Source organism: Capra hircus, chromosome 24 (genome assembly GCF_001704415.2).
Source record: "Capra hircus breed San Clemente chromosome 24, ASM170441v1, whole genome shotgun sequence".
Lineage (NCBI taxonomy): Eukaryota > Metazoa > Chordata > Mammalia > Artiodactyla > Bovidae > Capra > Capra hircus.
In genome coordinates, this window is record NC_030831.1 from 34,795,546 (window position 1) to 34,809,707 (window position 14,162).

General features: G+C 36.4%; 1 protein-coding gene across 1 annotated transcript in view; it reads right to left on the minus strand.

Annotated features, from left to right (window-relative positions):
* The window catches only part of MIB1 (mindbomb E3 ubiquitin protein ligase 1), a 101,379-nt gene that overhangs the window by 44,119 nt on the left and 43,098 nt on the right, over positions 1–14,162 (minus strand). The window contains exons 9-11 of the mRNA XM_018039520.1: positions 12,709–12,842; positions 8,775–8,882; positions 223–420 (exon numbers count right to left, since the gene is read on the minus strand). Of these exons, the coding sequence (XP_017895009.1) occupies positions 223–420; positions 8,775–8,882; positions 12,709–12,842 (440 nt within the window). The remainder of the gene's footprint in view (positions 1–222; positions 421–8,774; positions 8,883–12,708; positions 12,843–14,162) is intronic.

The window sequence follows — 14,162 nt, forward strand, 5'->3', positions numbered from 1 at the left end:
AATTTACTGACACTTTCTTTTTTCTTTTTTACTGACACTTTCTTAACAAAGGCTTTTCTAAGAAGGAATAGCTGCCGATTTTACAGCATTCTATACCTTTGGAATCATTCACTATGACTGAGCTAGGACTGATAACAAAGGAATGCTTGCCACACAAACTAGTATTGCCATCTAAAAGAATCCTGGAAATACCTGCACAGTATAATTCTGTAATGGTTTTACCTGAAGACTGGGATGACAGCCAAAGTCCAGCAACGTCTTCACCACCTGAAGGTGACCTTTATTGACAGCAATATGAAGCGGTGTCTGCCTGCGCTTGTTTCTAGCGTTCAGATCGGCGCTGCCCCGGTGCAGCACTTCTATAACGGCTCCTTCATCTCCAAAAGCGGCATGGTGGACTGCTCTATCGCCATCTTTATCCTAAACAGCGGCAGTAAGTCTCGGTCAGTGAATGTTTCAGAAAGAAAAAAAAAGTGATGCTACTGTAATAATTCATCAAGAACCAGATTAATGTAAGAAAAGGAAACAGAGTGGAGCCAACAAGGTAACTAGAAATTCATTTGACTAGTGATTAGCTCCAAATATAAATTATGACCTGGATCATTACATCATGCACACACATACTAGACCAACAGTTACATCAGAAGTAGTCTGATTCTTCAGTACTCCTAAATTACCAGCCATGATGGTAAGCCAACATTAGAAAAATGTTAGATCACAACTATATATGAAGTTCTTTCATCAAAAAAATCTTACACAGACTTTTTAATAACATAGAAATTATACTAACAGTTGAGTAACTTGAAAATAAGAAGGAAGAATGCCAAACAGGATGATCTCAACCAGCTTTAAGGGGAGAAATACATCCTCATGTTAACACTGGTTATCTCTAGCTGATGAGCATACACTTTTCTATATATTTAAGAACAGAAAAAAATTATTAAGCACTTCATTTAAAGATAAAAATGAAACACAAACAAGTATAATTCTATACATTCAAACCACCAAAACTATTTCAGAGGGATCCAGTAGGTATGCCTCACCTAATGTTAGTGTATTTCTGAGGAGATGAGAGATAGAAAAGGACCCAATTGCTTAAGTGTTTCTCAAATGTAAGAGACTGCTTTTTTTAAAAAATGCTTGTACTGAACCATAAAGATAATATACATAGTGCATATCAAAAAGAGTCTCATTGTTAGATGCAGATGGAGAAGGATATTATAAGGGTACTGCTTTATTCCATACACATCTCAAATATTAACACTCAGAAGTAAGCAGACTCTCAGACTTCCTCCAACCCACGGTAGCCCCTGGTAGACTCTAGTTTTTGCAAGTGGTTTTAAAATCCATATTGCACTTGGGCTTCTGAACTACTTTACAAAGATAATGCAGATAAATATCACCATGGTTAAATACATTTAAAACAAATGAACACGATAGTTGCTAAATTCAAAATAGTTTTTGTTCTTTGCGTATTTTCTCAAATAGATACTAAAAATAAAACTGCTCAAGCAGGAGTCCACAATGGCTTGACAATCATTCTTAAAAGGCCAAGAAACCACAATTCAGAACTTCTCTTTTACTAATATTTCAGCAGAACAAGGTTAGGAGTTTTTGTTACTTCTCAACCTTAAGCCAAAAGGAACTAGCAAGCTACTACAGGAAAGAGTTTAGGGATTCAACTCTTGTGCCTCTCAGCAGTATTATGTCTAAAATCCCAGAAAAAACAAAAAAAACAAGCTTCTTAAAAAAAAAAGTTTGTGTGTGTATATTGTTAACTTCTCTAGTAACACATTTCAGTATTTCATAATCTTAGATTTAAGATCTTCCTAACTTCCAGTCCAGATTCATTTTCTGTTATAATTTTTAAGCCTATCTAGTGGTACTCCTATTAAAAATAAGATCATCAATCCACTGAGACTCACTGTATAAAGACAGGAACTATTTATGAAATGTACCATATACTGATGACTGTTAGAGAACTGCTACAAAAACACTTTAATGCAGGTTCCATCAACAAGTTGCTTATGTTAAAAAAAAATACCTAAAAAATTAAAACCCAAATATATATGTCAAAGGGAAATACATAAGGAAAATGTAAAAAATTTGGAAAATACATACATACATGCACTAGAAAACAACAATTAATTTCCAGATTTTTATTCTAAATTATAAAACCTCAGTTGCACAAAGACTGTAGCTTCCAGGTTTTGTTGCTTTCTTCCAAATTTATCTTAAGTATTTCAAAAGGCTTCAAACAACAAGAGCTTTATTCTGTCTCTGATACTGCCACCAAAAACAAGTTGTTGAGGCCCAGCACAACAGCTCACTTCCAAAAGGTGATCTAAAGAGACCTACAAAGGGGCCCCAAATTTAATCTAACATTGATCTTGGTCCTTTCTACCCTCTTCCTCCCCTTCGTTTCCTCCCAACCTCTAAAACCTGCTCTTGTTCCACCCTCCCCTCTACTGGCTGACAAAACCACAGCCAACACATTCAGGACCTATCAGTCATGCTCATCTACTTCCTTTTGCTGAAACCCCAACAAGCAAGCACCAAATTCTACGGCTTTCACCCTTCAGTTTAGGCTCTGTTCTCTCTTGTCCAATTCTACATCTAAGTGATTCAGGCCTTCTTTCATTCTCATTCACCTGACCTACTTCCATAGCTCACCCAGCCTTTTTACTTCAATCTATTCTTCATACAAAAAACAGAATTTTCTTTATAAAACACAAAATTTATGTTTAAAATTCTTTCATGTAACTCTATAAAGAACAAATCTCTTTTAAAGCCTACTTCTGTGGACCATCCCAGACTCATCTGCTGCCATCGTCCCTCACGCATAAAACTAACTTAACCAACTGACTTGACCCCAGATATTCATGCGCTGCTCTCAGACTTCAATGCTCTTGTTCATTACGTTATTGGCTTGAAAACACACATTCTTTAAAACTCAGTACAGGCAACTCTTCTCTTATGAAACTGTCCCTGCCTCTCACAAAATTAGTTTAACTCTAATTTCTAATTTATTTTCAGCAAATTATGTCAACTATTTTATTATTCTCAAATATCATAAGTAACATTGCACCTCATCTTACTGTCTATAAAACTCATTCAATTAATCAAGATGCTGCTATCCTGATCATACTTAAACCTGAACAGACTATGTGGATATGGTATATTCTGCTGTGTTCTTTCATTCATTCAGTAATCATGGACTAGGTGCCCACTATGAACTCAGTGCTGTTCTGGACATAGAGATAAAACAATAGGCAAGACAAAACTCCTGTCCTCAGTTGCCATTCTAGTGGGGTAAAGAGAACATTAAAAATGAAATATGTAAATAAAATGTAAATGTTTGGTAGGAGGAAATGCCAAGGAGAAAAGATAGCAGGGAAGAAAGACAAGACAGCCAAGCAATGACCCCTCCCAGGGAAGGTGTGAGTAAATAGCTGAGAGAAGTGAGAAAAGACCCTGAAGACATCTGGGGAAGAGAAGTGCGAGGAGACAGCACAGTGGCAGCAGGAAGGATGAAAGTTGTGTGAATTCTGGATAAATTTCACTGAGCCAACGGGATTTAGTGATATTCCAAATAAGGAGTACAGGGGAAAAAGAGGAATCAATGAGGATTTTTAAGACCCAACCTGTGCAACTAAATAAAGGTGCTGATGAGAGAGGACTATAAAACTGATATGGCCCCTTTAAAAATCTGACCTTTTTTGTTTGGGCAATCTCAGATTGCACTCTGCCTTCCTGCAAAAGGCACCTTAAGGACTGTTTTCTGGGTCTTATATTAATAAATCAGATCTTTTCATGCTTTTAATAGAACAGTATTTTGGGGTAGGGGGAGTGTGTAGGGAAAGGGAAGTGGAAAAGCTTCTAGCCATAACTGGAACTAACATGGTTTCCTAGGAACCATGTATGCTAATTCCTAGAGCCATTCTAGGAGGCTAGGAGGTTATTACTCTGAGTCCTGATTTGTTTTCCAGAAAAGAATTTCCTTGAATTAAGTAGTCTTAATGGCACCCTACTCCAGTACTCTTGCCTGGAAAATCCCATGGACGGAGGAACCTGGTAGGCTCCAGTCCATGGGGTCGCAAAGAGTCGGGCACGACTGAGCGACTTCCCTTTCACTTTACACTTTCATGCATTGGAGCAGGAAATGGAAACCCACTCCAGTGTTCTTGCCTGGAGAATCCCAGGGACAGGGGAGCCTAGTGGGCTGCCGACAGAGTCAGACACGACTAAAGCGACTTAGCAGCAAAGTCTACTTCCCAGTTCCTTTGCAGATTACAGTTAAATACAATGTTTCTACAGTTTTGTTTTCATTAACCGGATAAACAGAATCAGATAGAATCAGCATCTGGGATTTGTTCCTTGTTTTTGTTTTTTTTTTTGAGAAATTGCTAGCTTTCACTGAAAAGAACAGTGAAAGTGAAGTCGCTCAGTCATTGTCCACCTCTTTGCGACCCCATGGACCCCCCTACACCAGGCTCCCCTGTCCATGGATTCTCCAGGCAAGAACACTGGATTGGGTTGCCATTTCCTTCTCCAAACATTCACTAGTTGAAGAGAAATGTTTAATAACAACACAGATAATAATGAAACCTTAAATTTCCATTGTGTTCTATACGTGGTATCTTAACTGTCTCCCTTACTCAACTTTCCACCCCTTCAAATTATTATCATAGATGAGGAAACAGAAGGTTAAACCAATTAAACTTTTAGCTCAAATATTATTTTAGACAGCAACAATACCATTCAAACTTGGGTTGACAAAAGTCTAGTATTATTCCCTATTAACATTCTCCATTCAAAAGAGCTTTCATTAATCTTAAACAATAAAACCACTTAAAATTTGCTGATATCATCAGTATATATTTGTACTATATTTGAAAAACTTATTATAAAGAATTCACTTTTTAAAACTGGGCTTCCATTCAGTCCCCCACACCTTCACTTATTATATTCATCAGTAGGAAAACAAAAAATACTGAGTCCCTGGAGGATGAAAAATGAGCTCACCCAAATCGACATACCTAAGATCCCACAGTCCTCGGTGCCTTTACCTACACATTAAGAAGGAAACAGAATGTAACCCTACTGTATTCAGTAGGTCATACATGGAGACAACCAACTTTCCAAAATAGCTCTGAGTTTTCCCTAAGAAAAAGAAATAGGGAAAGAATGTAACCTCATCACATATTGGAAAGGTATAATATAGAGCAAATAATTTAGCTTTCTAACAGCTTACATCAACTAAAAAATCTGAAACAGTCATCTATACTAGGGGCCAGCAAACTTTTCTGTGAAGGGCCAGAAAGTAAATATAAGTTTTATAAGCTACATGATCTCTTGTCACAACTACACCAACCACTCAATTTTGCAGCTGGAGCACAAAAGCAGACTACACAATAAAATAAATGAATGAGTGTGTTGTGTTCCAATAATACTTTTAAAAAGAAATGAAGGGCTGGACCTGGCCTTCGGGCTATAGATTGCAATCTGTGAGCTATACTATCCTGAGCTCACTTCCTGATGCAGAAGAAGGAAATTAAAGGATGCAGAATGAGAGTCCCAGAGAACAAAATGTATTCTTCTCTTTATTCTCCAGCTAACTACAAAGTTTTTATTAAAACTGGATTTTTTAAAAGTCATTGTTAAATTATTGTGTCTAGGTGTGTTAAAGGTATAATAAAGGTTTTAAGAGAAGAGCACTTATCTTCTAGGATACATACTAAAACTATTTACAGATGAAATAATATGATATCTGGATTTGCTTCAAAATAATTCAGTGGAGGAAATGAGAGTTAAGAGGGTACTGATAAGACAGACTTGGCCAGAAAAAATAACTCAAGTGGAATAATAAGTACACAGGATTCATTAAACTACTCTATTTTTACAAATGTTTAAAATTTCCAATAATTAATTTACAAACAGATCGATTAATTTACAAACGATGAACCATAATTTTAAGTGCATTTGAAAAATTAACTATTTTCTCCCTCTTTTAAACCAGAATTTCCAATCAGCATTGCTGACATTTTGCACTGGATAATTCTTTGCTGTGGGAACTGCCCTGTACATTCGAGGATGTTTAGTAGCATCCTCAGTTTCTATCCATTACACGCCTGTCAGTCCCTTGCTCCCCACCAGACAGTTATGACAGTCAAAAATGTGCCCACAAGATGTCCCCTGTGGGACAGAAATGCCCCCCAATTAAGAATCACTGTTTTAAGTAAATTATATTGCTATTTATAACAATGTTGAATCTTACATTCTAGAAATATGAAATTTTGCTGAACTTTTGCTTTAGTCTTAAGCAATGATTTATATTTCAACCCATTTTTTAAATGTAGTTTTCCCTTTACCCACTGGGAAACTGTGTTATTAACTTAATCAGATGTGCAATTACCCCCTTTTCACACTATCTCTACAAATTACATCTGCCTACAATGGTTTTTAAAACAGAAAATGCTCAGAATGGAAAAAAAAAGAGGTAGTATGGTAGAAGGCCACACATATCTGTTTAGTAACAGATGGAGTTTCCAAATTGAATGATGTTATTTACAAACTACGGGCCTCACTCCAACTCCAATCTTACGTGGAGAGTAATAACTGTTTTGCTTATTTGAGCTCAATTAAGAAAGGAAAAAAAAACCCTACTCTTGAAACATAGTGCCAACTTCATTCCCAGCTCCCTCGCTGTAGCCCTACTCTACATAACCTCTCACGTGAACAAGTCTTTAGAAACACAGATTTATGGACAGTCTCACTTTGTAAGGTTTAGTAATGCTGAATCACAAAGTACAGTTTTTTTTTTAAATCAGGCAAAAATTTTTTTGAATTTTAAAGCCTCTCAGCTTATTTTCTTTAATCAGAAAAGTCTGGGGAATTCCTTGGTGGTCTAGTGGTTACTACTCGGCACTTTCACTGCCATTGCTCAGGTTCAATCCCTGTTCAGGAAACTAAGACCCTGCAAGCTGCAGTTCAGTTCAGTTCACTCGCTCAGTCGTGTCCGACTCTTTGCGACTCCCATGAATCGCAGCATGCCAGGCCTCCCTGTCTATCACTAACTCCCGAAGTTTACCCAAACTCATGTGCATCAAGTCGGTGATGCCATCCAACCATCTCATCCTCTGATGTCCCCTTCTCCTCCTGCCCCCAATCCCTCCCAGCATCAGGGTCTTTTCCAGTGAGTCAACTCTTCACATGAAGTGGCCAAAGTATTGGAGTTTCAGCTTCAGCATCAGTCCTTCCAAAGAACACCCAAGACTGGTCTCCTTTAGGATGGACTGGTTGGATCTCCTTGCAGTCCAAGGGACTCTCAAGAGTCTTCTCCAACACCACAGTTCAAAAGCATCAATTCTTTGGCGCTCAGCCTTCTTCACAGTCCAACTCTCACATCCATCCCATGACTACTGGAAAAACCATAGCCTTGACTAGACGGACCTTTGTTGGCAAAGTAATATGTCTGCTTTTTAATATGCTGCAAGGCGTGGCCAAAAAAAAAAAGGTCAGAAGGGTTGTAATATTTTAGTTTGTAGTTTCTGGATTCATTAAAAAATGGGATGTTCAAAATGTAGTATTTACAAAATGTTACATTATACTAAGTCTCTCTTGCATCACCCAAAAAAAAAAAATCTTTACAACACATACTGGGCTCCTAAATTCACAACCAAGAAAGATGTGACTTAAAGTTACTCTGTAAACGTAAAGTCAAATTATATAATCTCATTCATAAATACATCACAGTAATAAAACATAATTTGACTATAGTTTATAAATATCTAATATGCTAATGTAAAACCAAGCTCTAGACAAAAGAAAATGCCAACATCAAGGATGACCTAAAATACCACTGGTTCTTTAGTAGCTATTCAGCAACTCAAGATATACACATTTGAGGGAAAAAAGCAAAAAGAATGTAAGACTTCTGTTTCCAAACATGTCTTTAAATTTTTATAATTAGTAAAAACAGGCTGATCCACAAATTTTGCCCTCTAACATTGAAATCCTTATTAAATAGCTTCCTCAGATGGGAGTGTCACTTGGACAAATTTGCAACATTTTGCCTAGTTTGAATTTGATAGAATTAGGCTTACTCCTAAATAATCCTGCATTAGAGGAAAACAAATACAATTCTAATATATTTTTAAGTGATGCAGTTATAGTTAACTGCAACAAAGGAAGCCCTCTGCCCACACCAGCCAATGAAATTTCAATGCCAGTAAGAATCATTAATTTCTCCTTTAATAAGAACATGTTCTACATTAAATTAAGCACATATACATACATAGAGTGATAAACACACACTGTAAAATCTTAAAAAACCCATATTAAGGTTAAGAAACAGTAAGACTAAACAAATTCTAATTTACTGGTTCCCTCGTGAGAAAACAAAAAACCAAGGAAAGCCCTCTGCGTGTCATAGATCAGGAAAAATCTTGCCCCATGTGATTTATATTCCTCTTTCCTCAATCTTCCCAGTATGAGTCATGGGTAAATACCACCGAGCTCTCAACAGCATAGTAGTCCTACCACAGCAAAAGCAAACTCAACCTTCTTCACTTAGGGTTATGCCTAGGATATCAAGAGATCACAGAAAAACACAAAATGCTTCACACTGTCTTTTCTCAAATTTTTTTCTTTTTAATCAGAAGAGCCTTGAGTTAGTATTAAATTTCAACATGAAAAAGCATCCATCTCGATGATACAGAAGGACCATTTCTAGGACATTAATTTTTACTTAAATATTTTTAAAACTTAATTACCTCTGCTTCTACATCCACATTTTGCTTCAAAAGTAACTTCAAAATGTCAACATGTCCATTCTGACTAGCAGCTTGCATAGCTGTGTGACCAGCACACTGTCCATTCACCTAAATACAAAAAAGAAAGAATAAAGGAATGTCACAAAAAGGGAAGAGTCAATACATACACATGGTGTAGGTTTAAACCCAACAAACTGAATGATTCTGTGACAACAATTCAGGTTGGTGTTCTATATATCCTGATACAGATCACCAGAAATGTGATCTGTATCACATTTCTAAGTTAGGGAGGGATTCAGGCACTCTGAGAGTTTCACTGTTAAAAGAGTTATGGAAGAACTTTTAGCCATCAAAAAGTTGAAAACAGAAAAGGATGAGAGGGCAGGAGGTACAAAGGGAAGTTACATTTATTTTAAATATGTGTCTACTTTAACTATTATTAAACCTCAGAGTCTGTTTCAATGGAAAAAAAAAAGTAATAAGGTGAATGGAAGACTTTTAGAAAAGATACTGTCTAGTAGAATATAAATAAATTCAACAAATACAGCCAAATGTCAATGATAAGCAAACTATCACAAAGGATACATAAATGAGTTACCAGGGTAGCTATACACAACTGTTCAACTGTTCTACTATAAAGCAGTAATATCCAATCTTTTCTTCACCTCAGATGTTGTGTAAATGGATATGGAAATGCAACATGGAAAAATGGACATTTTTTCCAAAGACGACATTTCAAATGGCCGACATGAACATAAAAAAGATGCTTAGTATTACTAATAAACAAGGAAATGCAAGTAAAAACACAATACCATTTACATTATTACCCCCTAAAATTAAGCACTTAGGTGTAACTCTAATAAAATGTGTAAAAATGTACATGAGGAATACTACAGAACTCTGATAAATGAAATTAAGGAACTAACTAGATGGAGAGATACTCCATGTTCGTGGATAAAAAGACTCAATAATGTCAAAGATGTCAGTTCTTCCCAACTTGATCTACAGATTCAACATAATCACTATTAAAATCCCAGCAAGTTACATGTATGGAAGTTTATATGGAAAAGCAAAAGGCCCAGAACAGTCAACCCAACATTAAAGGAGAGCAACAAAGCTGGAGGACTGACACTGCCCGACTCCGAGGCGTACTACAACGCTACAGTAATCACGACAGTGTGGTTCCGGCCAAAGAATAAACAGACGGAAGAAAGGAAAAGAACAGGAAGCCCACAAACAGCCTCTCATAAATACAGTCAAGTGATTTCTAACAAAGAAGCAAAGGTAATACAATGGAGCAAAAACAATCTCAACAAACAGAATAGATGGAAAATTTCTATGTATCTTTCCATTTCAGTTTATAAAACCTAAAACTGCTCTAAAACGAAAATCTAAAATTAAAAACTTTTCCAAAATTTCCATATATGAAAGACATCATTTCCAGGATAAAAAGATCAAACATTAAAAGCAACAGATTAAGACAGATCCACAACACTGTACAAGTTCAGACACTGGTGAAAAAAGAGATCTTCATGCTTTAAAACATAAAACAGGTCCCATGAAGGATCAGAAATCAGAATGGCAATTCTGAATGCTGGAAGAAAATGGAATTATTCTGAAGGAAAATGGTATCTAAACTTGAATTCTCTTCCCATCTAAAATTTAACAGTAAGGTTAAAAAAGTTATATACTAAAGGTGTATTTCTCATGCACCCTTTTTCTGAAGAAGCTACTGAAAGCCATACTTCACAAAAAAACAGAATAAAATTGGAGACAGAGGGACAGAGGATAAAGAAAACAAGAAATCCAGCACAGGAAAGAGGGGAAAGGAACCTGGAGGATGATGAGTGAGAGCCATTCCAGATGGATCCCGTCAGAGGCACTGAGAGAAATCTCTCTGAGATGAAACGCACACATAACCTGATGTGCTGAATGTCTTAAGAGATTACACAGTTAAAATGGAATTCTGGAGAAGAATTAATAATAACAATACAGATTACTAACAAATGAAAACAAAAGTGTTTAGATTATGTCCTGGGGTTAAGAGAGACAAGTGAACCCTTTGGAACAATGAACGTGTTCTACGTCTGAATAGGGCTGTGGGTTATATAGGTGTATGCATTTGTCAAAACTGACTGATCCATGTATTTCACTGTATGTAAATTACACCTCAGGTGTTTTTTTTTTTTTTTAAGGAACAATTATGAACACCAAGGAAAGCAAAAAGTTGTGCAATAAAACACAATCAAGTATCCTCCACAGCTCAGATATGCATGCCATTTGAATAATAACATGCAAAATTAATTCTAACATTAACAAAATTATAATGCAATACCACATTAAGAACCTGGAAGAGGTATGCATGTGCGTGGAAAGGATGGGCTAAACGTGGAGAAGGAAAGTGGAATCCTCGCCTTCACAGAGCAGTTATCAAAACATAACTTCAAGTCAAGAAATAACCTACAAGTCAAGAAATCACAATAGAAGTATGTTACTGAAAGATGAGGAGGTAACTGTATGAAGGAAATCAGCTGAAAGAGATGAAAATAGTTGCCTCTGAAGAAAAGGAAAATAGCACTGAGAAGGAGATGCTGCTTTTCATAACAAATCTTAGAGAACTATTTTTCCTTTAAAATTTTTAGAATGTACTACATTCTAATAAAACAACTGAAATAAATCAGTAATGAAGAAAAAATTAAGTGTAATAAAATGTAAATCTGCATTAGTGAATATAAAAGAATTCTGACTCTACGTTCCAAACACAAAAAACATTTGGTACTTTAATATCTGATACTATTTGTGACATAGCTCACAACCAATCAAGAAACTACTGTGCCATGCTGCTGCAGCTGATCCCCAACAAACCTGAAACAACACAGGAGAGCGTAGGAATACGGTGTTTACGCCTTATAAATTTCAGGCTTCCCTGACAGACCAGTTGGTAAAGAATCCGCCTGCAATGCAGGAGACCCCGGTTCGATTCCTGGGTCAGGAAGATCCACTGGAGACGGGATAGGCTACCCACTCCGGTATTCTTGGGCTTCCCTTGTGGCTCAGCTAGTAAAGAATCTTCCTGCAATGCGGGAGACCTGGGTTTGATCCCTGGGTTGGGAAGATCCCTCAAGAAGGGAGAATTTCATTAACTGTATAGTCCATGGGGTGGCAAAGAGTCAGACACAATGGAGCATCTTTCACTTTCACCTTATAAATTATAGATCTGATCTCTGTCAAACTGTCCGGCATACTTACATACAAAGATATGGTAACAAAAGCCCTCACTGCACAGTGACAATGATTCAAAGTGACACTTAACCTACAATCCTTTGGCCAGCACTGACTGACATGGTATTGGTTCCAGAACAGTAGCGATGCTAAAGCCAGTGAATAACTAAGCAAGAACCAGAATTTGCAGTTTGAACCCATTTAAACTATGGCTTTGGTGAATGGTAACATTACAACATAAACTATTAAGATTTACAAAATGCATGATTCCTAATTCAACTGCATTATGAACCATGAAAACAGTCAACTTTCACAAGGAGGAGAGGGGGGAAAGCTTAGGTTAAATGTTTTGAAAAGAAGGATGGACAATTGCTTATAAAATTTACTAAAATATATTGTTAAAACATCGTAACATTTACATGAGAAAATTTCACTGAATTTCCCCAAAGGACACTAACTACTTAAAAACCTAAACGTAAATTTTGACATCATAAAATTCAAAAGTCAGTACTAAAATAAGAAAATGTCAATATCTTCTAGAAATGCACAATGAAGAAATAATGCCCAGTGTCATCTTTAAAATACCTTAGAAAAACAAGGAAGAAGGACAGATGAAGCACATGTGGCAATATCTTAACAGCTGCTGAGTAAAAGGTTCATTTTAACTATTCTATTTTTGCATATGCTTCAAAATAAATTTTAAAATGCTCACATCCACATCTGGTCTTTTTAGCAAATCTTCCACTTTAGCAACATCTCCATTGGCAGCAGCCTTAACTAATTCTTCATTGAGGTCACCAGATTCTTGGGTTTCAAATAATTTCTTCAAAAGTTGGGAGAGTCTTTCTGTAAAGCATCAAATAAAGCTGCTAATATAGGAGGATCTCAAATCTTAACTACTAACAGACAAGCATTACCCACATGCCTATAATACATACTTTTCCTGTTTTATTATGTCTATCATTAATATTACTTTGGTACTAAGCTACAGATACTACCCTTGCAAGCTACAATTACTACCATAGAAAACTGCTTTAATTCTGAGCCCACCATTATTCCTGGTTTACTCCAATTCATGTATTTCAAGTTAAAATTTCAGAAAAAGAGAGTTACACACAAACTACAATTCAAGATTTTGGAGTCACACCAAAGATATTATAAATGAACACACTACCACAGGAGCATCATAATGATACAAATTGCCTTTCAGGTCTTGAGCGTATCTTACTGCTCTCAGACCTCAATGCAATAAATCAATGATTATGATACAAAAGCAATATAACCTCTATAGCCTCTGGGGAAATATTTTAGGGACAAACCAATTTTCAGTTGAAAATATTAAAATAAAATACTTCAAAGGTGCCAACTGACTGGTTCTAACTAAAACAAGAAAGAACCAGATATGTGCTTATATAAACCCTTTCATAAGGTTTTTTTTTTTTTTCTCCAAATAGCAGCACTGATCAGTAGAGAATCTACCAGTTCTCCTTACCTCTAGGATCTACTTATTGGAAAGGAAAGAGGCCACAAAGTGAGGCCCAACACCAAATCCACATTATTTGAGAAAAGGATATTAACAATTTTTCACTCTTCCAATACATAATGTGTTGGCCAAAAAGTTCATTTGGGTTTTTCTGTAAGATGTTATGGATGAAATTTGGGGCCAGCCTGATAAAAATCAGCCTACTGTGATGCTGTCTAACCACAAGGTTAAAATAAACACCACCTGATTTAACCTCAAACACATTAGCAAATTACAGCAGGAAAGATGAGACACAATCAAGAGGAAGTACAAGGCAGTACAAAATAAAGCTGGAGGTCAGCCAATGTTTTCCTTTACTTTCTTACTGTGCACAGTTATGGCTCCATCTTCTCTTCTGGATGTCAGCTATATTCATACAGTAAGTTGTAACCAGTTTAATGAACTGAGTGTGGATATACAGCTGGATCATGAGAAGAAAAGGGCCTGAGTCTACCCAAGCATCCAGCATACTCACATCTCAGCACAGCTCTCTCTACCCACTGTGGCCTGTACAATACCTCTCATAAAGTGACAAGAGAAAAGGTATGGCTGATACATAAAAATGTCCAGAAAGAAAGCCATCTGCTAGCAATAATATTGGAAATTAAAAAAATATATAAGGCAGTCAAAGAAAGTGACGTTTC